Genomic DNA, 24,662 nt, shown 5'->3' with positions numbered 1-24,662 from the left:
GTCATTGACACCTGGGTCAGACCCTCTTAGTGAATACTCTGCCAGCCTTCCCCAGACTCAGCTGAGCTTTGGGGCGCTTTTATCTTTGGAGACTTTGATGAGCCCATAATAAATTTAAGTTCTCTCTCCTCACCCTACCTCTCTCCTCTTCCCAGATCCACAGCAAAACCCATAGTGAAACCAGACACTCTGCAAGCCAGGGCTGTGAACCTTACAGATGCCACCACACCCAACTACTCTCTTTCTTTCATATTTTAATGACTATCATTTTTATTTTCTCTCCCAAGCCTACATATATTTTTAAACACACAATAAACTGTTTAGAGATTTTCTTCATCTTTGATTCTATCTGTACTGTATATCTCTCTCTTTCTGATGCTATGAGCCTTTAATTTGCTAAGCGATATGGTTAGGCATAAAGCCATGGCTTTGACTGCTGGATCCATCCCGTTCCTAAGCTTTCTGAGAGTCTAGCCTCATGATGGAGGTACTGGCCGGAGCCATGTTTATTGCCACAACTCTATAGTGTTTCAAGGTCCCTACCACCACCAAGAAGCATGCTATTGGCTACTCATAAACATCATTTAAGTGTTTGGTGCTGGGGCCTCTTAAAAGAATTGCAAGATTTTTGCTTCTAAAGTTGAGTCAGGAAGTCTCTCTTAAATGATGTACACTTGCCTCTGGCAAACAGAGCTCACCTTAGAAAATGCTACCAAGAAGCCATGTTCTTTTCTGTCTAGTATTATTTCCCAAACTCAGGTTTTAAGTGGATTTAACTGTCCATGTTGCCACCAATTATTGGCAGAAGTTTCTGTCCCACCCAGTCCCACAGATGTTCAGCCCCAAAGAAACACACAGAGGTCTATATTAATTATAAACTGATTGGCCTATTAGCTCAGGCTTCTTGAAACTGTTATACTTATATTAGTCCATAATTCTTGTCTGTGTTAGCCATGTGGCTTGGTACCTTTCATCATCTAGTGTGAGGCCTGGGAAAATCCCCACACATGCTGGTCTATCAGTTGATGTTTTCATTCTTTAAGACTCTTAGGCAATCAAGTTGTTGAGATTTTGTGGGTTCAGTTTCCCTCACATAAGAAGACATAATGCCCCATAATCCATCTGACTCTGACTCTTCCCCTCTGATGGAGGAGGGTCTTCTGTCTATGTGTTACTTTCATTGGTTAATAAAGAGACTGCCTTGGCCTTTTTGATAGGTCAGCCCTTAGGTGGGTGGAGTAGACAGAACAGAATTGTGGGAGAAAGAAAGCAGAGGCAGGCAGACACTAGAGCTCTCCTCTCCAAGATGGACACAGGTTAAGATCCTTCCCGGTAAGCCACAACCTCATGGTGCTACACACATTAATAGAAATGGGTTAATCAAGACGTGAGAGTTAGCCAATAAGAGGTTGGAACTAATGGGCCAAGCAGTGTTTAAATGAATACAGTTTCTGTGTAATTATTTCAGGGTAAGCTATCCAGGATCCGGGCGGGAACGCAGCCCGCTCCTTCCTTTTACACTCCTCTAAGAATTCTTTCTGATCTTTAGGTGGAAGGGTCACACTGTGCATGTACCAGGTGGGGTGGGCACTCCATAGTCATGTTTTCTCTGACCACTTATTGATTTCTCTGCATGATAAATCTCTTCATGTACAATGTCTGTTACTTGAAGAGAAAAATGTGAAGTTTTCTGCATTACAAAAAAAGTCCTCAGAGATTTTCTATTCTCTGGGATGTAAAAAAAGAAAGTGTTAACCATTTTATTTACCAAAATTAGTGTTCATGTTCTCATGTTTCTTCCACTTGCTCCTCAAATGCTAAAATCCAGCCATGGTCCTGATCTATGATGGATGTTTATTGTACATCTGTTCACACAAGGCCCTATGCTCATCACAAAAATGAAAGGAGATAATATTCCCACTCTACAAATATTTTCTGAATGAAAAGTATGCTCTTATTTTATTGAATTTTTCATAATATGTTCTGAGTATAATAGTTAGATCATTACAAAATGCCTCTCAGAATAATTTGTCCACAACTAAAAGTTTTGGTTTATTAATTGACTTTACTCTGATAAACAAACACAGACATTGTTCCTGTGGCACTGCAGCGAGGACTTCTGGAGGACTTTGTCTTCTCTTAGATTTGCATTGCTTGGTTTCATCTTGAGATTAAAATATATCTACCTTCCCTTTCCCTCCTCCAAAGCCACATTCTACTCTTTGTTCCCTTTAAATTCATGGATTCATTTTTGTTGTTGTTGTTGTTAATCCTTGTTATGTGTGAGACAGACTGACAAATATACCAAGAGAGACAGAGAGGGATACAAGATATAAAGATACACAGATGATAGTTAGAACCTGCTTCTATTTTGTCCCTGAAACACATCTATGTAGGCATTGGAATATAATTCATAAAGTTGTTAAATGAAGTGATACTGGATAATAAGATTTTTCTTATGAAGTACTTATTGCCCTTGTTAGGTTGCAAAGAGTACACAGGACAAAAATATAAGCAGACTGTGTCCACTTCATTTATAACACTTTTAGCTTGTTTGTTTTGGAACAAGATGCTATTGTTTTTCAGGGAAGCTTTAAAATTTTTGCACTCTTTTCAGAATCCTGTGTACTGGGAAAACAAGCATTAGACAAAACACCTGGCTGATTTTGGTTTTTGTATTGTTGACACAATTGTAAGTTTAGTCAACAGGAAACTATGTATAGAGAAAAAACAAAAAATATGTATAGAGAAAAAAAGACTGCAATCATATTGTTTAAACAGCATGCATTAATTTGTTAAGATCTCTTCTTCATATTAAGGTTTATAACAGCTTCGTGCCACAGGTCTCTAGAGAAATTCTAAGAACCTTTCCGTCATTGTGACACTTTAGGAGCCGAAATTTTTAGCTACATTTCCAAAAACAGCTCAGTTCTCAAGTGCGCATCAGCTGCTGATTGCCCTGCAGGCCAAGTTGTGGTTACTGTGTTCATTCCACAGCTTCCTGTGCCCTAAACATTGAATGCTGCTGTAATATTTGACCTAAACGTAACATCGCAAATGGAAGGAAAGGCAAGAGTTCACTGGGAAAGCAGGGATGACGTAGAAATTGATGAAAAAGGGTTTTACTCAATTCATAAAAAGGGGAAATCCGTATTTTAGTACAGCATCTTGGAGAATTCTTCGGAAGGAGGAACCAAGAGCATGAAGGTGCTGAGATGATCCAGCCTTATAAACTACTCTAGCTAGGACTTGGGACAATCCCTGCACTTTCTCATTACACAGAGACTAGGAAGCAAATGATAAAGCTACCTCTCCCCGGAGTTGACAATTAACCCAAATTTTCCTTCTCAAAATCCCCTAAAGATGTCATTGCCCCCAGACAGCAGAAAATAAATTTAAAATATGAAACTCATTCTCAAAAGGTGGGATGGGTGTTTTCTTGGTCATTCAATGGGTTGATGTGGGGTGTCCTTCTGTATTTGTGTTTCTTTATTGGGTGATGAATAAAGCTATTTTGGCCAATGGCTTAGCAGAGAAAAGCCAGGTGGAAAATTCAAACAGAGATAGAGAGAAAGTAGGCAGAGTCAGGGAGACACCATGTAGCTGCCAAAGGAACCTAATATCAGAACCTTACCCAGTAGGCCACAGCTTCGTGGTGATACACAGAATAATTAATTTAATATGTAAGAGTTAGTTAATAAAAAGCCTAAGCTAATAAGCCATGCAGTATTCTAATTTCATTGGTGTGTGATTATTTGGGTCTGAGCAGCTGGGAAACAAAAGCACAGTCTTTGCGTACAAAATGGCATGCCAACATGGACTAGATCCACATAAAACCTTGGGAAGGAATTCTAGACACACACACACACACACACACACACACCAGAGTTAAGCACAGCTTCATGGTAGCAGCATTTCCTTGGGGCTCTGTTTGCTAGAAGCAAGCAGTGGCATGATTTCTTTAAGAGAAGGCTTCCTGACTCAGCAATAGCAGCAAAACCTGCACAGCTCTGTTAATGACTTCCTGGTTCGTCTTGGTAGCAAGAATGAACTCTGGGTCTTTGGGGAGGTCTTGCACTTAAATGGAATAAATTGGATTTGTGAGCAGTGTGCTACAAGTTGCTTATTGGCAACACAGACCTGCTGTGGCCTTGGAGTTGGGGAAGTAAGCAGGGCTCACAGAGGTGGTGAAGATGCCTCCACCATGTTGGACTGAGAGAAGCAAACAAATCTGAACAGAGACATAGAGTAGGTGGAGTCAAGGAGACACCATGTAACTACCGAAGGACCTCCATGCCAGAACCTTACCCATTAAGGGTATACACAGAATAAAAATGGTTTAATTTAAGATGTAAGTGTTAATAAGAAGCCTGAGCCACTGGTCAAGCAGTGCTGTAATTAATATAGGTTCTGTATGATTATTCGAGTCTGAGAAGCTAGGAAAAGAAACAAAAGAACAATCTCCACTTACAATGAGTTATGGATAATTGTCATTTGGGGGGGTTGGTTATAAGTTGTTATTGGTTACAATCAGAAGAAGAGTTAAATAAAGTTGATTAGATTTAGGGTTCTTGTTTTGAAAAGAAAAAGGTAGGATATAGATATAAGATAACAAGGTAGTGCTATAAAACAAAAATATTATACAGTAATTACTCAGCCTTTTTTTCATGAGGTTAACCCATCAGAGTCAGGGATTCTCTTTTGGAAGAATAAACCAAGATGCAAGGCATGTTGTCATTATTGCCTTCTGAATGAATAAAGTGGATGTTCCTTGCTGTAAGATTTCTCAATGTAGCTATTCCCTTTCTGTACAATCTTGGGATTCCCACAGTTCAGCACTATTTGAGCTATGTGTGAAGACAGTCACTTAGTTTGCTTCTTACTACCAAGTCTTTGCTCCTCTCTCCTATGTAAACACAGATCTGCTGTCATACAATTATCTCTAGTGACAGATATTTGGTCAGCATTCAGGGTCCAGGAAAAAGCATTCTATTTAAGATGTTCGCAAGTATCCAAGGACATAGAATTACTACTTGCAAAAGTTATTAATTCATAATTGCTCACATAGAAACCTTATGAGTGTTCCCCTAGGGGAGTTTCTCAGCAGAGCTGCCATTGTTTCTTTCCTCCATTTCACTAGGGAGGTTCTGATCCACTCCAGAGACAGAAGGTCTTTACCCAAAGTTCACTCAAGAGATTTATCTGGGAGGGAGGAATCCAGGAGAGTGACTGCCTCTGCCAGTGTAGAAAAGAGCAGCTGCTAACTCAGCAATCACAGGGCTTCTATAGAGTTGCTTAGGGCAGAGATTTTCCAGGGATAATATTATCAGGGTAGGAATTGGTCAGACTTCAATTGTTCAGTTAAAACAAGTTCAGAGATTGGCTGGATTTCATGTTCAGGGATTGGTTGGTTTCAAACATATGGAGTGATTGATTTTGTGTTCAAGTGGTCAAAAGTAGAGTGTGATTTTTTTACTGGCTCTGGATTCAGGGGCAAAGCGTGTTTCCTTGGCCCTGGTTTCAAGGTTAAAATGTATTCCTATGGCTAACCTTTTAGCCTATACTCAAGGTATCAAAAATTCATGAATTCACATTTTCTATGAGTTTCACAGTGTACACAATATAAAAACAGACATCATAATCCTTGAAGAGATTGTTGACACTGTCAATTTATTTCTAGAGAAAAATTACTGTTGCTTAACTGATTGTAAGTTGTAGCACAATTTCTAATTAATCTCAGTAATATAAACCTGGACTCAGATATCAGGGTAAATGCTGAAAGATCACAGAAATAAAGGGGCGAGCCATCAGAGATGCCATTTACCTGTACCGAATCCTCAGAACACAGAGTATTTGTAGACCCTGCCTCTATAAATACTCAGTCTTAATGGGCTGATCTCCTTTCTCCTCCTGCCTTATGCTCTTCTCTCTACCAAGTCATTTATCATCCTGGTTCCACCTCCCTCATGCTAGAATTAATGGCACGTGGTTTACAAATTCCAATATTAAATATGTGAGCCACGACTGCCTTGGTGTTTCTCTTTTAGAGTGGTCAATCTAGTGTACCCAAGGTGGCCTCAAAATCACAGAGAACCACATGCCCCTGCCCCTTGACTGCTGGGATTAAAGGTGTGTGTCACCACTGCCTGTGCTCTGTGACTAACTACAGTCTGTCACAGCACTCTGACCTTCAGGTAAGCTTTACATGTTAAAGCACAAACAAAATATCAGCACAGTAAAAATATTGGCTAAAAAGACATCAGCATCCTTTCTAGGTAACAATGACAATTGTAACACACAAAGTCGTTATCAAATTGAATGTACACAAAAATTTTATGGCTGAAAACCTTTTTGAAACTGAGGACATTTATGGACTTTCAAAATTGGATGACTTTTTCTCATGATTTTGAAGACTGCACTGATGAAATCCAAAAGATTTCTCTCAAGTATGTGTTCTTTTATGCATTTGAAGATGACTATCATGATTAAAAAGGTTTAACCACATTGATTAGTTTTTCTCCAGACTGTTCTTTATGCCTTGAATATAACTGTGATCAGTAAAGGCTTCACCACACTGACTGCATTCAGAGTTTCACTCAAGTATGAGTCCTTTTATGCATTTGAAGAAGAATGTAATGGCTTTACCACACTGATAACATTTCGAGGGTTTCTTCCCAGTATTCGTTCTTTTATGCCACTGAAGATGACTGTTATTTGCAAAGACTGTAAGACACACATTACATTACATTCATAGGCTTTGACTCCACTATGTGTTTTTTTATGCATTCCAAGAACACTTTGACATGCAAAGGCTTTACCACATGGACTACATTCATGGGGTTTCTCTCCAGTGTGTGTTCCCTCATGATCTTGAAGAGAACTATGACATGCAAAGGCTTTACCACACTGCTTTCCTCATAATGTTTCTCTCCAGTTATGTGTTCTTTTATGCTTTCGAAGAGAGCTTTGACAAGAAAAGGCTTTAACTTCACTGATTAAATTTATAAGGTTTCTCTCCAGTATGTGTTCTTTCATGACGCTGAAGATGACTAAGACGTCCAAAAGGTTTACCACACAGATTACATTCATAGGGTTTCTTTCCAATATGGGTTCCTTCATGCATTTGAAGATGCCTGTGATAATGAAACATTTTACCACACAGACTACACTCATAGGGTATTTTTCCAATATGTGTTCTTTTATGGACTTTAAGCTTATATGGAACTGAAAAAGCTTTACCACAGAGATTACATTCATGGGGTTTCTCTCCAGTATGTGTTCTCTTATGAATTTTAAGATTAAATTTATATGCAAAGGGTCTACCACACAGATTACATTCATAGTGTTTCTCTCCAGTATGTGTTCTTTCATGACGCTGAAGATAACAAGGACGTCCAAAAGCTTTACCACACAGATGACATTCATAGGGTTTCTCTCCAGTATGTGTTCTTTTATGCCTTCGAAGAGAGCTTTGACAAGAAAGGGTTTTACCACACTGATTACATTCATAGGGTTTCTCTCCAGTATGTGTTCTTTTATGACTCTGAAGATGACTAAGACGTGAAAAGGCTTTACCACACAGATGACATTCATGGGGTTTCTCCCCAGTATGGGTTCTTTCATGTATTCGAAGACGACTGTGATAATGAAACCTTTTACCACACAGACTACAGTCATAGGGTTTTTCTTTAGTATGGATTTCATTATGGATTTTAAGTGTATGTTGAACTGCAAACGCTTTACCACACAGATTACATTTATAGGGTTTTTCTCCAGTATGTGTTCTTTTATGACTTTTAAGAGAATTGTGACGTGCAAAGGCTTTACCACACTGATTACATTCATAGGGTTTCTTTCCACCATGTGTTCTTTCATGACTTTGAAGATTACATTTAATTGCAAAGGCTCTACCACACTGATTACATTCATACGGTTTCTCTCCAGTATGTGTTCTTTCATGGTTTTGAAGATTACTAGGAAATGCAAAGGTTTTACCACACTGATTACATTCATAGGGTTTCTCTCTAGTATGTGGTTTTTCATGCTTTTGAAGATGACAACCATATGGAAAGGCTTCAACACATTGAGTATATTCAGGAGGTTTCTCTCCAGTTTGGTTTCTATAGTTCCTGTAAGGATAATTAGCACATGTAAAAGTTTTACCACATTCCATACAAATGTTGAATCTTTATAGGTATATGAACTAATTTTACAATTTGTTCCAATTTTAAAATAGAAATTAGACATTAAGGTTTTATTACTCTTGAAACTCATGTTGTTTCCCTTCATTAAAGGATGCTTTGAATCTTTAAGGATACCTTTATTACATGGTTCACCTTTAGAGAAACTTTTCCCTACATAAGGGCTATCACACATGTGAAGAGAACTTCAAATTCTCGGTACTGTACTACATTTATAGTTATCCACAAATTTTCTTTTATTCTGAATCATACTACACTTGTTAAGCGAGCTGGGACAACCAGAGGTATTTACACAGTCATAGAACTCATATGGCTTTTATTCAATATGAGCTTGTTGATGGATTAAAAATGAAGCTGGAAAACCAATCACCTGTATACTTGAATGAAATACTGAACGTATGCTCAACGTGAGGACTGCTTGCTACTTATCTTCCAATTGTTCTGTGAGAGAAGAATGTGGTATGGGAGGTCCTTCTGTATATTTGTTGCTTTTATTGATTAATGAATAAAGAATCCGCCTTAGCCTGTGATAGGGCAGAGTTAAGTTAGGTGGGGAAACTAAACTGAATACTTGGAGAAAGCAGGCAGAGTCAGGGAGGTACCGTGGAGATCCCAGAGAGAAAAGTGATGTGGGAGAATTGTCTGTATTCTGTCAGTCACATTTTAATAAAACGCTGATTGGCCAGGCAGGAAGTATAGGTGGGAAAGCCAGACAGGAAATAGAGGTGGAGCAAAGAGACTAGGAGTATTCTGGGAAGCAGGAAGCTCCCTCTGCAGTCCAGCCCAGACTACCAAAGAAGCAACATGTGAGCTGCCCAGCTAGAAAAGATACTGAGCCATGTGGCTAACGTAGATAAGGATAATGGGGTATATGTGTTATAAGAGCTGATAAATAGCCAGAACTAAGGGCCAATCAGTTTATAATCTTATGGAGTCCTCTGTGTGTGATTTTCTTTGGTGCTTGCCGGCTGTGGGGAACCGGCGGGACAGAAACCCCAACAAGCCAGCCCTCATGTTACAGAAAAGATGTAAGCTGCCTACTGGACCTTGCTTGTAGGCCTCACTGTAACAATAAAATATAAAATAATGGAAATGGGCTAGTCCTAGATGTAAGAGGTGGCTAGTAATATGGTTAAGTTATTGGCAAAGCAGTGAATTAAGTCATATTGCTTCTGAGTTATTTTGTGATATGGGGAGCTGGGAAAGAATAAGCAGCCTCCTACTACAGGTAAGAGTCCTCCTACTACAGGTCTTTTACATCTTTGCATATCCCTGTGCTCATATGACATGTATTCAGAGTAACATATGATATAACTGGTAAAGAAAAGATAAAAAAGTAAAAGGTTTACAGATTGAATTTACACAGTTTGACTTTCTGTTCCTCAGAGACTCATAGTGTAGTGATTAAGGTTTCTCTACAACAGCTGCACCTTGACCCTTGATTCTCACTGACCATTTCATTATCATAGCACAGTCACAACTATAAGAGTAACACTAGCTTGACTGTGAAACATTTCCTTATTAGACGGGTTGGAGATATATCTATCTCCGCTTCAATGTGGTATCCTTTGTAACATGAGTAGCCTGAAACAGATGCAATGGGCAGTTCTACAGCACAGCTCTCATGGTACTATGATTTAAACGGTGACATCTATTAAGGCGCTATCCTCTGTCTTCTTTCTTAAAAAATGCCTCGCAGATTCAATTCTCCTACCTAAATGGAGGTATATGGTTTTGCGAGAGTTTATTAATTATCAATGAACTTTAAGCTGTGGTTATTTACACTGTTGCTTTTGCTGAAAACTTCCAGGACACATTACAATTTCTTCAGAGCCACATTTGTATCTGCTTGCACATGAAAATTACCTCTCTTGTCTTCGAGAAATTTGACAATTTTCTTCAGTGTTATGATCTTCCGAGTCATATCCTAAAACATAGTATCAGAAATGTATGTTATACTACAAAAATTGTCTAAAATTTAAGTTACTATCCTCAGTAAACCTTAGAATCATGCCTGATTCATTCACTTCATCCTTCTTCTCTCTCAATCAAATTACAAAAGAACATCAATAATAAAGGAACAGTTGTCCCCTTATTTTAAAACCTGAAGGAAAATCGAGTCTTACCTATACTATTTAGGTTCCTGTAGGTCTCCAGCATCACATCTTTGTAGAGCTCCTTCTGGGAAGGATCCAGCAAAGCCCACTCTTCCCAAGTGAAGTTGATGTGCACATCATCATAGGTCACTGCATTCTAAGATGTAGACATGCATGCTCAGTTTACTAAGTAAACTCAGATCTGCCTTCCTGAAATTATCTTTATCAGCAGACAGTTAATTATTTGGTCAGTGCTTAGGGTAAATACAAGATAACTCCACTTAAGATATTAACAGATAGCCAAAGACACAGAATTACTACTTGACCAGAGTGGCTGAATTATAACTGCTCAGACAGACTGAAGACCCTGGCTGTACCTCACTCAAAAGATACCTAAGGCTTTATGGTCACTCTCACCTCAGATGACTTTAGTTCAGGAAATTTACAGGTTCTGTCTTACTCTCAAGGACAGCAGAAGAGATAATTAACTGTAAATTGGAGAAAAATCCGCAACACCCACGATCAGACTGGCTGATAACAGCCTAGCCCAGAATTAACGATAGAGGTCTGGGTCTCTTCTTTGCTTAGAGCAGTAAGACTAACTCCAAACCTCAGACTGTACAAATTGCAGCATCTTGTGTATGTGCTATCAGATTCAGGAGCCATTAGCTTCCCCATGAACATTTACTTAGGTTGTTTGTTTACTCAATTCTATTCATGCTGGTAGCAGTTACTTTGGGGTCACCTGAAGAAAAAGAGATCACAATTCAGATGCATCACTCACAAGCCAAAAAGATCACTCCAAAAAGATCAATGTGCCTACTGCAACAAAATAGGACACTGGGTCAAAAACTGCCTCAAAGAAGCCCAAACAGAAGAGCAGCTAGGACCAAGACCCTTGTCAGATACTAATATTGCAGAAGGGGCAGAACCGAAAAACAATAGTGATTAGGAGACATGGGATTTAAGCCCCCTCCCAAAACCCAGGGAAACCTTCAATGACTTTATGATAAATACTGGACCCCAACATTCTGTCATGATTCAACCCCAGAAAAAGTTGTCCTCAAAAAATTTTAGATACAGAGAACTACTAAAATAAACCAATACTCTTGGACTACCAAAAGAATGGTAAATGGGTTGGGTATCCCTTTCATTCATTCCAAATTGTCCCATCCCCTGCTAGGGAGTAAGCTCCTCACCAATGTCAGTGCTCAGATAACATTTAACAAAGACAAGGTCACCCTCACTGACCAGACAAGGCAGCCTACCCTAGTTCTCACCTTATAATTAGAAGATGAATACAGACTACATCTAAAACTGCTCAGCACCTCCCTCCCCCCCAGGGCCAGATGGATAAGGGAGTACCCATAAGCCTTTGCTGAGAGAACACATAAGCAGACAAAACACAGGGTACCTGCATTGGTGGAGTTTAAACCTGGCCTCTCCCCATTCTGGGTAACATAGTACCCTATGCCCTAAATAGCCAAGAAAGAGATTACACCCATATTAGGTGATGAGCGAACTTAGGGATTCTGATTCACTGTCAGTCAGTCTGGAATACCCCATGGCTTCCTGTCAAGAAACCTAACTCCACTATGTAGATGACCTTCTGATTGCTGCTGACTCAGAAGAAAAATGCTAGGTGAGTATCAGAGAACTATTTGAAGCTCTAGAAAACCTGGGTTATCAGGTCTCAGCTAAAAAGGCCCAGATTTGCCTAAAGAGAGTGACATACCTTGGCCACATCCTTATACAAGGTCAAAGATGATTCTCAGTGACAAGAAAAAAAGACAGTGATAAAGATTCCTGCCCAACCTTTCAAAGAACAGTCAAGGAATTACTGGGAATGGCAGGAGTCTGTTACTTGTGGATCCCCAGCTTTGCTGAGCATGGTCAAGTCTCTACAAGAAATACTGAACATATGGCTGCCTCCAAATGGGCCATGATCTACTGCCCAGGCCACCAGAAGGCAAACACAGTTGTTGTCCAGGGGAACAGATTAGCAGACCTAAAATCAGAGAAGCTGCTATAGAGACCACCCTCGTACTAATGCTGGCTTTCCAATCCAAGGACACCAATCCTCTCTAAGCACCCAACATAAACCCCTGAAGAACAATATATGATTAACTGGCTGTCCAAAGCCTGGGAGTTGCAGAGACCTGACAGTTGGTAGAGAAGAAACAGTGGATGCCTCATTTTACCCAGCAAGGTGGCAGAGGAACTCCTCCACCACCTTCACCACTCCACTCATCTGGGAACCAGAAAAACTGAATATTTGATCAGATAACCTCACCTAAAGATAGTTAATTTAAGACATGAACCAACAGATTGTTGAAAACGTGTAGCCTACAGGCTTACCAATACTGACAATAAGCTCAAAAGTCCCAAGTGTTGGGGACTCACTGGAAAATGGACTTCACTGAGGTAAAACCTGACAGATACAGACAGAGGTAATTACATATGATTATTGACAGGATGAAGAGAAGCCTACCCTCCTAACAAGAGACTGTTCCAGTCACCACAAAAATGCTGTTAAAAGATATCATTCTAAGGTACCAATCCTTTTGAGTTCAGACAACAGTCCAGCCTTTGTCTCACAGGTAGATTAACTCTTAACAAAAATGGTGTAGGAGGTCCTTCTTATTTGTGTTGATTTCACTGGTTGAATAAAGAAGCTGCCTTGGCCTTTTGATAGGGCAGCCCTTAGGTGGGTGCAGTAGACAGAACAGAATTCTGGGAGGGAGAAGGCAGGCAGAGAGAGCCACCATGGAGACTGGTTAGACTCATGCTGGTAAGCCACGGCCTCGTGGTGAACACAGATTTAATAAAAATGGGTTAAGCAAGATGTGGGAGTTAGGCAATAAGAGGCTAGAAATAATGGGCCAGGCAGTGTTTAAATGAATACAGTTTCTGTGTAATTATTTCAGGGATAAGCTAGCCAGGTGGCGGGACATAGCCTGCTCCTCCTTACAACAGAGTGGTGCCCCAACATGGTAACGAATTCCACGTAAAACCTGAGAGGACTTAAAATGGAATTCTAGACACAAATATAGAGTTTAGCACAGCTGGTGCTGTGCCATAGCTCCTTTAAGAGAGAACTTCCTGACTCAGCAGCCATAACAACAACAACAACAACAAAAAAGCCACGTCATTTTAAAACGCAGCTTCCTGGGCTGTGCTGCCATTAGAAATGCCAGCTATTAAGCATTTCAATGGCTTTTGTGGGACCGGATGTTTATGTGCCCATCTGGGATCAGGAAGAAAGTACTCTGAGACCATGCCAATGGCTCGCCGCTCCCCACCTGGCAGACAGCTGGATCAGGCTTAGGCAAGCAGGACAGCATGGTGGATTCCTACCACCACACACAGAGATGTTTCCAGCTGTGCAGTGCTCTGTGTGGCAGATTTGGTGGCCCCAAAGCTAACAGAAATGGTATGTTCACCATTTTGAAACTGGAGAGAGGTGGAGCCAACATCCAGTGCAGCACACGGCTCAGAGGCACAAGCGGCTCTGCCATGTTGGACTGGGCGGGGCAAGCAGGCAGTACCTGTATTTGACCTGGGATTGAGCAGCTTAGATTCTTAAGAGCTTAGCATTTTAAAAGCTCTTCAAGATAGTAGAGAATTAAAGACAATGCAATAGGTCAGATTCAGACATAAAAGACCTCGAAATGGGTCATAGTGTTAGAAAGACATACATAAGCTTGGGAGAGAGAAAAAAACAGTATTAAAAAGTCATAAAATAAAGTAAATGCTTTTAAAAAAAAGGGTAAAGTCTTTAAGGAGACAGAGTACAGATAGTCACAGATTAAAAAGAATAAAAAAATAAGCCACATAAAAATGGAAAATTCACAGAGAGCCTGGATTCTGTGTATTATTGTATTTTCTTTGAATTTCTTGACTGTGAAGGAGCTAAATCCAGAGAGATATTTCATTGTGTGGTCTGCTAAGCTAATCCAACATGTATATTATAAAGGTATCTTGACTTTAGAATGTGGGTCTAGGGATATGATGCTTTGGAAAAGAGGTTCTTCTTTTGTTTTCACAGAGGATGAGACCCTGTGAGAATTGCTTCTATCCCAATATGGTCTGATAGACCATGCCCTCCTGAAAGGTTACTGTAAACACCCACAAAAAATTACTTCACCCAACTGAAGACTAAGATAAACCTAGTATATAGGATATACACCATTAAGGACCTGATTAACAGCATCCCCATACAGCATGAAGTAGTTTGGAGAGAAAAACCTACACCCATATTCCCAAATATTGTTTATAAATGTTCTTTTACATTTAAAGGGGATATGATATAGATATGAATAATTTGCATTGATATGGATTTTGCTTTAGTGATATAAATTTAGGGTCAATTTTGTTATATGTATATGTATTTCTGATCTTGATTAAGGTATTGTGATTGTGTAGTTCATTGAAAAATGTAATGTATAATTAGGAAATATAGGTTGTTAATGGATAATCATCAATAACAGTCAAGCTTGTAGTAATGCTAGTTAGATTTTCTAGATATATAGAGATATATTTCAGTTAGATAAGTGTTCTTCATATCTTTCAAGGGCTTTTCATGACAACGAGACACGTCAGTTCCTGGTAGCACCAATCTACTTCAAGAGGAAGGTGGGCATCAAAGAGGCTCCTTATGGAGTTTGATAGACATTTGGGCAAGAAACTGCTCTTGCCTGGACTGTTGCATAAACTGGACATGAAGAACCCACAGAGAGAGGACTGCTGAACTTGCCTAAAGGTAAGATGATCCTTCGGGGTTCCCGATTCATGACAGTTTGTGAGACATTCTGCAGGATACAAAAAAAAGTGACTGAACTGTCTTTGAAATTTCTTGCTTCATGGAAATGTCTGCTGGATAATATGGGCCTGAAGGCCAAAGATGGATGCCCCAATGGTACAAAAAAACTTTGGGTGATTGTACAGGCAGCGAGATGTCTCTGTCAATTCTAGAGTTTTGGAAGTTGCTTACTTCTTGTTTACTTAGGTAATATTATATCCTTCTGGAGTCTTTGATGGAGTTGAAGAATAGATAGTTATAGTTATCATTTTCCTTTGTTATGATAAAAGATAAAATAGATATAAATATTGTAACTGTAACTCTTACTTGATAACTGTTACATTATATGTAATTTTACTATGTTAAAATGAAAGCCTTTCTTTTTTGTTTAAACAGAAAAGGGGAAATGGTGTAGGAGGTCCTTCTGTATTTGTGTTGATTTCACTGATTGAATAAAGAAGCTGCCTTGGCCTTTTGATAGGGCAGCCCTTAGGTGGGTGGAGTAGACAGAACAGAATTCTGGGAGGAAGAAGGCAGGCAGAGAGAGCCGCCATGGAGACGCCATGCTTCTCTTGCCTAAGATGGACACTGGTTAGACTCTTGCCGGTAAGCCACGACCTCATGGTGAACACAGACTTAAAAGAAATGGGTTAATCAAGATGTGAGAGTTAGCCAACAAGAGGCTGGAAATAATGGGCCAGGGAATGTTTAAATGAATACAGTTTCTGTGTAAATATTTGGGGGCTAAGCTAGCCTGCTCCTCTGTACTACACAAAAACACTTGGAGAAAATTGAAAATTACATTGTGCATATGACACCAGAGTTCAGAACAAATAAACAAATGAATAGAACTCTAAAAGAGACCCAACTAAATAACCATAGAGACTGCTGGTAACTGGGTGACTCTCCTTCCCCTTGCCCTCTACAGAATCTTTGTTTCCCATGATTGATGGTTGCCTGTAAGATTGTATTTGAGTAAGAAAATCAAAACTTTTTAAAACAAATTACAAGATGTCAGATTTTTAAAAAAAATCAGTGTATACCTAAAGCAACATGTTTTACTATAATTGCTTTATAAGTTACAAGTACTTTGAAAACAAGTTTATTGCTATTTTAGCATATGTTTGAACATGAAAGACAAACACTTCCATATGTATACAGGTGGCAAACAAAAATAGAGGGGCTCAGATGCCCTGAATCTGGAATAGTAGAGAATTATGAGCCTCCCAACTTTAATGTAGGTATCTGAACTCAGGTAATCCCCAAAAAGATCATGTGCCAAGGAACCTGTCAAGCCCCATAATACCTTTCATCCAATAAGCCAAAAAGTATTTCACAGATTAACAACAAAAATAACAAAACTTAGCTAAATAAAGAAGTAAAGGAGTGATCTTTGGAAACATAATGCATAAAAATTAAAATGTTGTATATGCTAAATTTGCACCACGGAATGAATACAATCCAATAATAATGCCCAACAATTTATAACAGGAAAGCTGATTACAAAGCTGCATTCACAGTGGAAACACTCCAAATGCTCAATGGGATAATGACTACACAGATTCAGCTCAAAGAGCAAAGTTATTCAAAGGCCTGGCCCTGGCTGGGTCCAGGAAGTTGCAAGGACCACAGGGGGCTTCACAGGACAGAGAATCTGGCTGCAGGTTCCACTCAGATCCGGGGAGGACTCACCAAACTGGTTCCCAAACCTCCCTATCTGCTCCACCCATCTGGGGATAGCAGGCCCTCACTCACCATGTTGTGGTTTCCCAGCTCGCCAAAGCTCTCCACTCAGCTCCCTGCAGCAGCAATGTCAGCACAGCACCAAACCCGCTGATGCAGGCTCCTCTTCAAAGTCAACCCGGAAGCCTGAGACCAAGAAGGGCCCTTCACCACTTCTGAGTGGCAGGTCGCCTGGAGGGTCTGATTGGCTAGTGAGGCAAGAGTGAATCTCCCATAAGTTTGCAATATGCTTTCTCCACCCCAAAGACCTTTTCTGGATCTACAAAGATATGCCGATTTGGCCGGGTGGTGGTGGTGCCCACCTTTAATCTCAGCACTCGCTTTTAATCTCAGCACAGGGGGCAGAGGCAAGAGGATCTCTGTGAGTTCAAGGCCAGCCTGATCTACAAGTGCTAGTTCCAGGACACAGAGAAACCCTGTCTCGAAAAACCAAAAAAGAAAAAAAAAAGATATGCAGATTTCAGTAGAGTTTGTTCCTGCCTCCAAAAGCCAATCCTGCCATCTTCCTGCACTCTATAGGCTGGAAGCTTGTCCCAGCTAGCTTGTACAGCCTGTACAGCCCTCTGTACTATGTCGGGTGGAGTGATTCCCTGTCACACTGAAGATGCCAGGAATAAATTACAGAAATAAAGGGTCTCGTCCAGGAATAGAGAAATATAAAGTTGTAAGCCCAAACACATTTTAGGAAAATTAAATAAATTAAGCTGGCAGCCACTGTTAAAACCTTTAACAAAGACTTTCTGCCTCAAGAGCAGACATCTTGACATCCTCTGTATACAGAGGTAAACTTTAAACTCTCCTGTCTCTCAGCTTTCCAGCAAGGCAGGTACTGGGGACAATGGTTAGCTTTTGACTATTGCCTCTATAGGACCCTCTGCTTGTGTTCCCTTCATTTTTAACTGTCCCCCTATGTGACTCTACTCTCTGCCTTGCATTCTTTCAGGGACAAGGAAAAACAGCGGTGTCAGCCACAGGCTTTCACAAACATCATAAGTTAACTCCTATGACCAAAAGACGTAAACCTTAAAATGCAATGTGACTTTAAGCATGACCTCAAGGTTGTACTGTTGGACCCTTGGGTCCAATTATGGAGGGGGAGGAGTTGCCCCAAGAGACCATCTTTTATATCATAGCTGATGTAAAAGCATGAGGATTTTATTAATTCTGTCATGACAGGGTCCTCCAGCAGTCGGGAGGCTAGAAGACCCCGAATCGCTGGTACAGGCTATTTTTAAAGCAATAAGCCACAGAAGGAAGGGGGGGGGGTGTCTGGGGGTTGTTCTTTAATTATTATGATTGGCTTATTTAAAAAGGCTATTTATCAGCCAGAGCTGATAAACTTTGTGTGCCCCATTGAGATTTTTTTTTTTTTTTGCAATAAAGTTTGCTTTTGGATTAAAGGACTTTGGTGGTCTGTTCCCCGTCTTTGCACAATACCTGGACCCAGCAACAGAGGTGGAAGGGTGCCAGGATATGAACAACTACAGAGAGATTTAAGGACACAAAGGACATGCTAGTTATGTGTCTTCACACTGAGGTCAGGTGAACTGGAGGTACTATTTCTCTGGTTCTCACAGGACATCAAACAACCAGGAAAGAAAAGCAGGAACTAGATCACACACAAAAAAGTCTTTCTCCCATCAGAGAGTTGAAAGATGGCTCCACTGCTTCAGAAGTTTTATTCCTGAAATTTAGAACAAAATGTTGGCAAATGGATAATAACAATAATAAGAGCAGTCTTCATGAAATGTTGAGTCCTGCGAGAATGATGGGGCTAGGAGGAGTGTCTTTATGAGCACCACAGTTATCCAGCACTTCTTCCTCCCTGGGTAGGAGAAGAAAAAAGACGCAGCTGCAATATTCAAGGCTATCTACATGAGCAGGACTGGCAGAATGACTCTCTCCATATATGTAGAAAGTGATGGATTTATTAGAATGTCTAACAAACTGTGTAGGCAGAGAATGCACATTCTTTTCACAGCCGTCCAGATCCGAGTAATAAGACAAAAACTATATTAATTACAATATTGTTTGACCAATAGCTGGGGCATATTTATAGCTAACTCTTACATTTTGGGCTAACCCATTTCTATTAATCTGTGTACCGCCATGATGCTTTGTCCTACACATAAGGTTCTGGCTGGCAACTGATGTCTGTCTCCTTCAGCTGCTACATGGCGTCTCTCTGACTCTGCCTATTTTCTCTCTATATGTCTGTTCAGATTACACACCTGGCTTTACTCTACTAAGCTGTTGTCCAAAACAGCTTCTTTAATAAGCAATGGTAATAAAACATATTCATAACATACAGAGGGGAATCCTCCATCAAAGGTGTAGTCTAGTGCAACCTGTGCAGCACCCAACTCCAGAGTCCAACTCCTCCTGGTTGGCAATTCATTTCTCTCCATCACTGAACATCTGGATGCCTTCTTTATGGTTTTATTTTGTTTTTATTTTATAATTTTCATTCTTCAAAAAGAAAAATCTCCTCTAACACAGTGGTGGGCTAAATTCCCTTCCTCCCCCAAAAGATGCTCTCATTGAATTCTTTCCTGTGCCTTTTATATAAGCCAGAGCTCTGTCTTCCCCCCCACCGCACCCTCCCGTCCCTCCTTATTCACTAAAGGAAAGATTGACAAAATCCCTTAGAAGATGAGTAAACAAGCGTGTGCTGATATGTCCCTCCCACTCTACCTTCCCAATTGAGAGTGTCCCTGTTAAAACTGCAAGGATCATGACCAATCAATTTGCCTGGAGAGCCCTGGCCACCTAGCCTTCCTCTACATTGACATTTCTCTCCCTTCTTCACTCCAGCTTCCCTACCCCCTCTTCTTTTTCTTTGTTTTAAAGAAAACAATCCTTTTACTATTTATTTATTTATTTTTGGTTTTCAAGACAGGGTTTTTCTGTGTAGCTTTTGTGCTGTTGGGGTTGGAGAGAAAAAACCAAGAACAAAGACAGAAAAATATAGTCAACTTTTAACCAAAAGACTTGACCAAGCAAAAGTGTGATCTTGACCAATGCTATGCAGCTACCCATGATTGTATGTGTATATAACACATAAATAAACACACACTTCAAAGTTCCACAAAATTAATTCAAAATGATCTTTAAAAATGTTGTTTCTGACCCTCCAGCTATTTCTTCCAAAGACATAAACTACATGTTCTAGAGTTCTCAGCAAATGCAGGCTGCTATGACTCTGTAGCCCCTTATGCCTTCTTCTGGTTTCTGTTAAATGCAGTCCCTGATGCCCAATTCCAAAACAACATAGAAGAAAATGAAAATCTGCTTCCTGCCACATGCATGATGGCACAAGATATGAATTCGGCCCTACCTATCTGCCCAACACCATGCACACCTGAGAAACCGCTGCAGATCAGAAACACCTTTTCTCCCCTGGAACTAAACTTCAATGAACCACCCTATTTCACCTGGTGGTAGCAGAAAGTTAAAAGCAATCTAAACCCGTGTTGCTGAAAGATGATCCACATCACTATCTTTCTACCATTTTCTAAACAATTTGTAACATTTCTAAGGCAAACCTGAAAAAGGAATCAATATTCAGAACATCTAGAAAGCAGACCTTCAGTTATCTAATCTGCCCTCCCACTGCACAGCAAAAGCAGTGTCCATGTGTGCACACTGAACAGTGATACTGCAAGCATCGTATCCTCCCGTGCCAGGGCTGCAGAGTCTCCCTCTCCCAAGGAAATTCATAAACAGGGAGATTCAGAGGACAAGGCCATTTCCCAACTCAACACATGCACCAAAGAACCACAGTCTGGATCATGGTTGATCCAAGTCCCAGCGGGAATGACAGCTCAGCAGACCTGCTCTGAGCACACTACACACACCACACCAATAGCAGAGGCAGAGGACAATCCCAGGAAAAACCCACCAGCTTTCTGCCACTAGTATTCCTGATTGCTAAGCCTTCCCAGAATCCTTCATTGGCTAAGCCACCCAGCTGCATCTCAGTATATTAGCAGCTCCCATACTGGGTGATCAGATCAAATGACTCAGACAGCACAGTGCTTCCAGCTCTGCCCTTCCAGCCCAGAAGACAGCACCCTAGTCTAGAAAGTGTGTATGTTAGTAGACATTCTTGCTCTCTCCTAGAGCACACCCTGTTCCTCATGCAAAGTACTGGGCCCTTTGTGTGCACCTTCCACTATACACTCAATGTCCAGTGCAGTCCACCTTTGCCTCAGAGCTGGGAAATCCTGCAGACAAACACAGGTCACATTCACACAGAAACTGTTGTTACTGTGTAGCTGTTGTTAAAGAATTACAGACCATGAACTAGAAAACAATAAGGGATCACCGAGGGCATGGAGGCCGGAAAGAAAATGTGATTATCTTGTAGTTATAATCTCAAAAATTATTTTGAAAAGCTGAAAAAGGCTTTATGATCATGTGCTCCAGAGATTGGGGATTTGTATTAGGGCACACCAAAATTTCTCATAAGTTTTATCTAAGGATGAACATGTTAAAACATAAAAATAACAGTCCTGTTAGGCAGGGCCACAACATTTTACCCAGATCTTCTATTTTGGTTGAACTATTATAACTATAGTAAACTGGTTTGGTTTCACAAGATGGTCAGACTTTGCCCAGATTCTTGATTGCCTTGCTCTGTGGATCACAAGAAATGTCCAAACAGGACATTCATGGAGCACCTAAAATTGATTACCTAATTCCACATTTCTAATCTCAACTACTGTTGAAGGAGGAAAGCTCTCACCCTCCGTCCTGCCTCTCCCTTTCTGGACTGTGACTTCACCAGCTTCAAAGTTGGTCAATGAACTCAATTCTTGCACAGGTGTCTCTTCATCTATAAGTCCCCAATAAAAGCCAGAGTGATTGGAGGTCACTCATTAATTAGTCCATTTTTCCTTCTTACTGACTAGTCAAGGCCCAGCCTGAAATGAATTTCCCAGCACTGGACACCAGAGGCAGGATTAGCTGTTCATAGCAATTCTCAATTACATAGCATAAGACAACCCTATGATATAGGAGATAGTGCTCTCCTCAGAAATCAATAATCAGCATCACTTGGGAGAAAGGAATGAAACTATATTAATGACCTGGAAACTTTGGAAAACAGAAATACAGAGATAAGAGCAATACTGCACTTAAAGAACTTATTTAAAAAAGAATTTAAGTGATTTTTCAAATGATATATATATATATATATATATATATATGATTTAAAAAAACCTTAGCTATGTAACATGAGGGCCTGCTTGAGAGGGTTTCTGTCCTGCCTGGTTCCAGCAGTCATTATATCCCCAAAGAAAATCACACAGAGGTCTCCATAAGATTATAAACTGATTGGCCCATTAGCTTAGGCTTCTTATTAGCTCTTGTAGCTTATATTAACCCATTATTCTTATATATGTTAGCCATATCTCTCAGTACCTTTTTCAGCGGGGCAGATCATCCTGCTTCTTAGGTGGTCTGAGCAGGACTGGGAGGAATGGGCTTCCTCCTTCCTAGAATTCTCCTGTTCTCATTGCCCCACCTCTACTTCCTGTCTTGTTGACCCGCGTATACTTCCTGCTTGGCCAATCAGTGTTTATTTAAAACACGATTGACAGAATTCAGACAATTCTCCCGCACCATATGTAGATTTTGAAAAAGAATAGGTTCTTCCCTAGTAGACGAAATGTCATTAATAAGAGCTAGATTGTGATGTTGTCCATACGCATATGTTGGCTACTGAGATCTGTAGCCTGACACAGAGAGTCACAGTCAGTGGCCTGTTACACAAATCTCTGGAGCTGACATAACAGTGTCGAGCAGGATTAACATGAACGCATAGGATAGTAGCCTAACTGCAAATTCAAAACTCACTGGCTGAAGATAACATTCCAGAAACGTTCACTCACACAATCTGTCCGTGTTCAATCACTTGACATGAATTAAAACATGCAGAGAAATTACAAAATCACCACCCCTACCACAACCAGGTTCTTTGTCACAATGTTGACTCCAGCAGCTGATTGCCTACCCCGTGTCCCCTGCAATGCACAGAGTAAACTCTTCCTTCCATTTTGTCTGAGGACAGAAGCAGTGCTCCACATGCAAACCCTTTTCCTGTGACTGCACTGGATAATCAACGACATGACTCAAATGGATGATTTTCATACTCTGAGGTGGTACAGTCATCTATATAAGAGTTTTTAACATTAATATAGTATAGAGGACAGCAAGGCCATTGCCCTGGAGAGCAACAAACTGAAACCAAGGCCACCTGAGTCAACAGAAGAGACCCTGTCTCAGGAATATTTGTCTACCAGGATCAAAATGTAGCTGCTCAGAACTAATTTGCCTTCCCACTGAGAAATCACTTCACACACTTAGCAGATTACTAGGAAAACTCTCTTTAAGGATGGTACGCATCCATCTCTGGCTAATCTGGCTAGAGGAGCCGCCTTAGACAGGTTCAGCATTCCATATCCTTAAGTGTCTTTTAGGTTTCAGGCTCCACGTTACACTTTGAACAATTTCAACAGAGACAGGCAACTGGCCGGTCTACACACTTAGGCAGATAGAAGAGTTACACAGCAAAGATAGTCCCAGAATAATTTCTAAAATAAGTCAGTGACTTGAAACAGAACGTTGTAAGGTGAAGGTCACAAGGGATGAGAAAGACAGGGCCAGAAGAAGGTAGAAAAGATAAAGCTGGGATGGCGAGGTCTGTTCCATGCAGTTAGCCTTTTTACAACCTGCACAAAATTTAACTATAAATGGATCTTATACTGAAAGGTTAAATGCAAAGTGCTGAACCTCTAGAACGTACTGGAGAAAGTAGGCGTCTCGGAGTTTGGCATCCAGTTATCCATGGAGACACCAAAAGCATGTTGAGTTGATTACAAAGAAGTTTCTACACACGGCTCCCTGATCCCCATGCTCTGAGCAGATTCAAATCAAAGAGCAAAGTTATTCAGAGGCCTGGCCCTGGCTGGATCGAGGAAGTTGTAAGGACCAGGACCACAGGGGGCTTCACAAGACAGGGAATCTGGCTGCAGATTCCCACCCAGATCCGGGGAAGACCCACTAAACTGGCTCCCCAACCTCTCCATCTGCGGATAGCAGGCCCTCACTCACCATGTTGTGGTTTCCCAGCTGGCGAACGCTTTCCGTTCAGCTCTGCAGCAGCAATGTCAGCACAGCACCAAACCCGCTGATGCCGGCTGCTCTTCAAAGTCAACCCGGAAGCCTGGGACCAGGAAGAGCCCTTCACCACTTCTGAGTGGCAGGTCGCCTGGAGGGTCTGATTGGCTAGTGAGGGAACAGTGACAAGAGCACCTCCCATAAGGTTACAGTACACTTAAAGAAGCAGCGCTGTGTTTCCTGGCCTTGCCCTCCACCCCAGACGGAGACATTTTCTGGCTCTGCAAAGATATGCAAAGTTCAGTAGTGCTTGTTCCTGGCTCCGAAAGCCAACCCTGCTATCTTCCTTCACTCCATAGGCAGGAAGCTTCCCAGCTAGCTTGTACAGCCCTGTAGTATGTGGTGTGGAGTGATTCCCTGTCACACTGAAGACGCCAGGAATAAATTACAGAAATAAAGGGTCTCGTCCTGGAATAGAGAAATATAAAGTTGTAACCTCAAACACATTTTGGGGAAATTAAATAAATAAATAAATAAACAAACCCGGCAGCTACAAGTAAAACCTTTAACAAAGACTTTCTGCCTCAAGAGCAGACATCGTGACATTCTCCGTATACAGAGGTAAACTTAAAACTATTGTCTCCTGTCTCTCAGCTTTCCAGCAAGGCAGGTACTGGGGACAATGGTTAGCTTTTAACT

General features: G+C 40.7%; 1 protein-coding gene across 2 annotated transcripts; it reads right to left on the bottom strand.

Annotated features, from left to right (window-relative positions):
- Nucleotides 1-6,743: 6,743 nt before the first annotated feature.
- LOC125407545 (uncharacterized) lies at nt 6,744-24,126 on the bottom strand. Of its 2 annotated transcripts, XM_048445170.3 has the most exons (5): nt 23,958-24,126; nt 16,854-17,029; nt 10,328-10,454; nt 10,068-10,128; nt 6,744-8,129 (listed from the first exon to the last, which is right to left on the bottom strand). In XM_048445170.3, exons 2-5 carry the CDS (start codon nt 16,854-16,856, stop codon nt 6,989-6,991), a joined length of 1,332 nt encoding a protein of 443 aa, XP_048301127.3. In that variant the 5' UTR covers nt 16,857-17,029; nt 23,958-24,126; the 3' UTR covers nt 6,744-6,988. The 2 variants fall into 2 exon arrangements, with proteins under 2 accessions (XP_048301127.3, XP_048301128.3); XM_048445171.3 differs by lacking the exon at nt 16,854-17,029.
- Between the last annotated feature and the right edge of the window lie 536 nt (nt 24,127-24,662).

The sequence above is a fragment of the Myodes glareolus genome, chromosome 2, assembly GCF_982192425.1.
Source record: "Myodes glareolus chromosome 2, mMyoGla1.1, whole genome shotgun sequence".
Taxonomy (NCBI): domain Eukaryota; kingdom Metazoa; phylum Chordata; class Mammalia; order Rodentia; family Cricetidae; genus Myodes; species Myodes glareolus.
The sequence above is the reverse complement of the archived record's forward strand: the minus strand, read 5'-3'. Positions and strand labels throughout refer to the sequence as shown.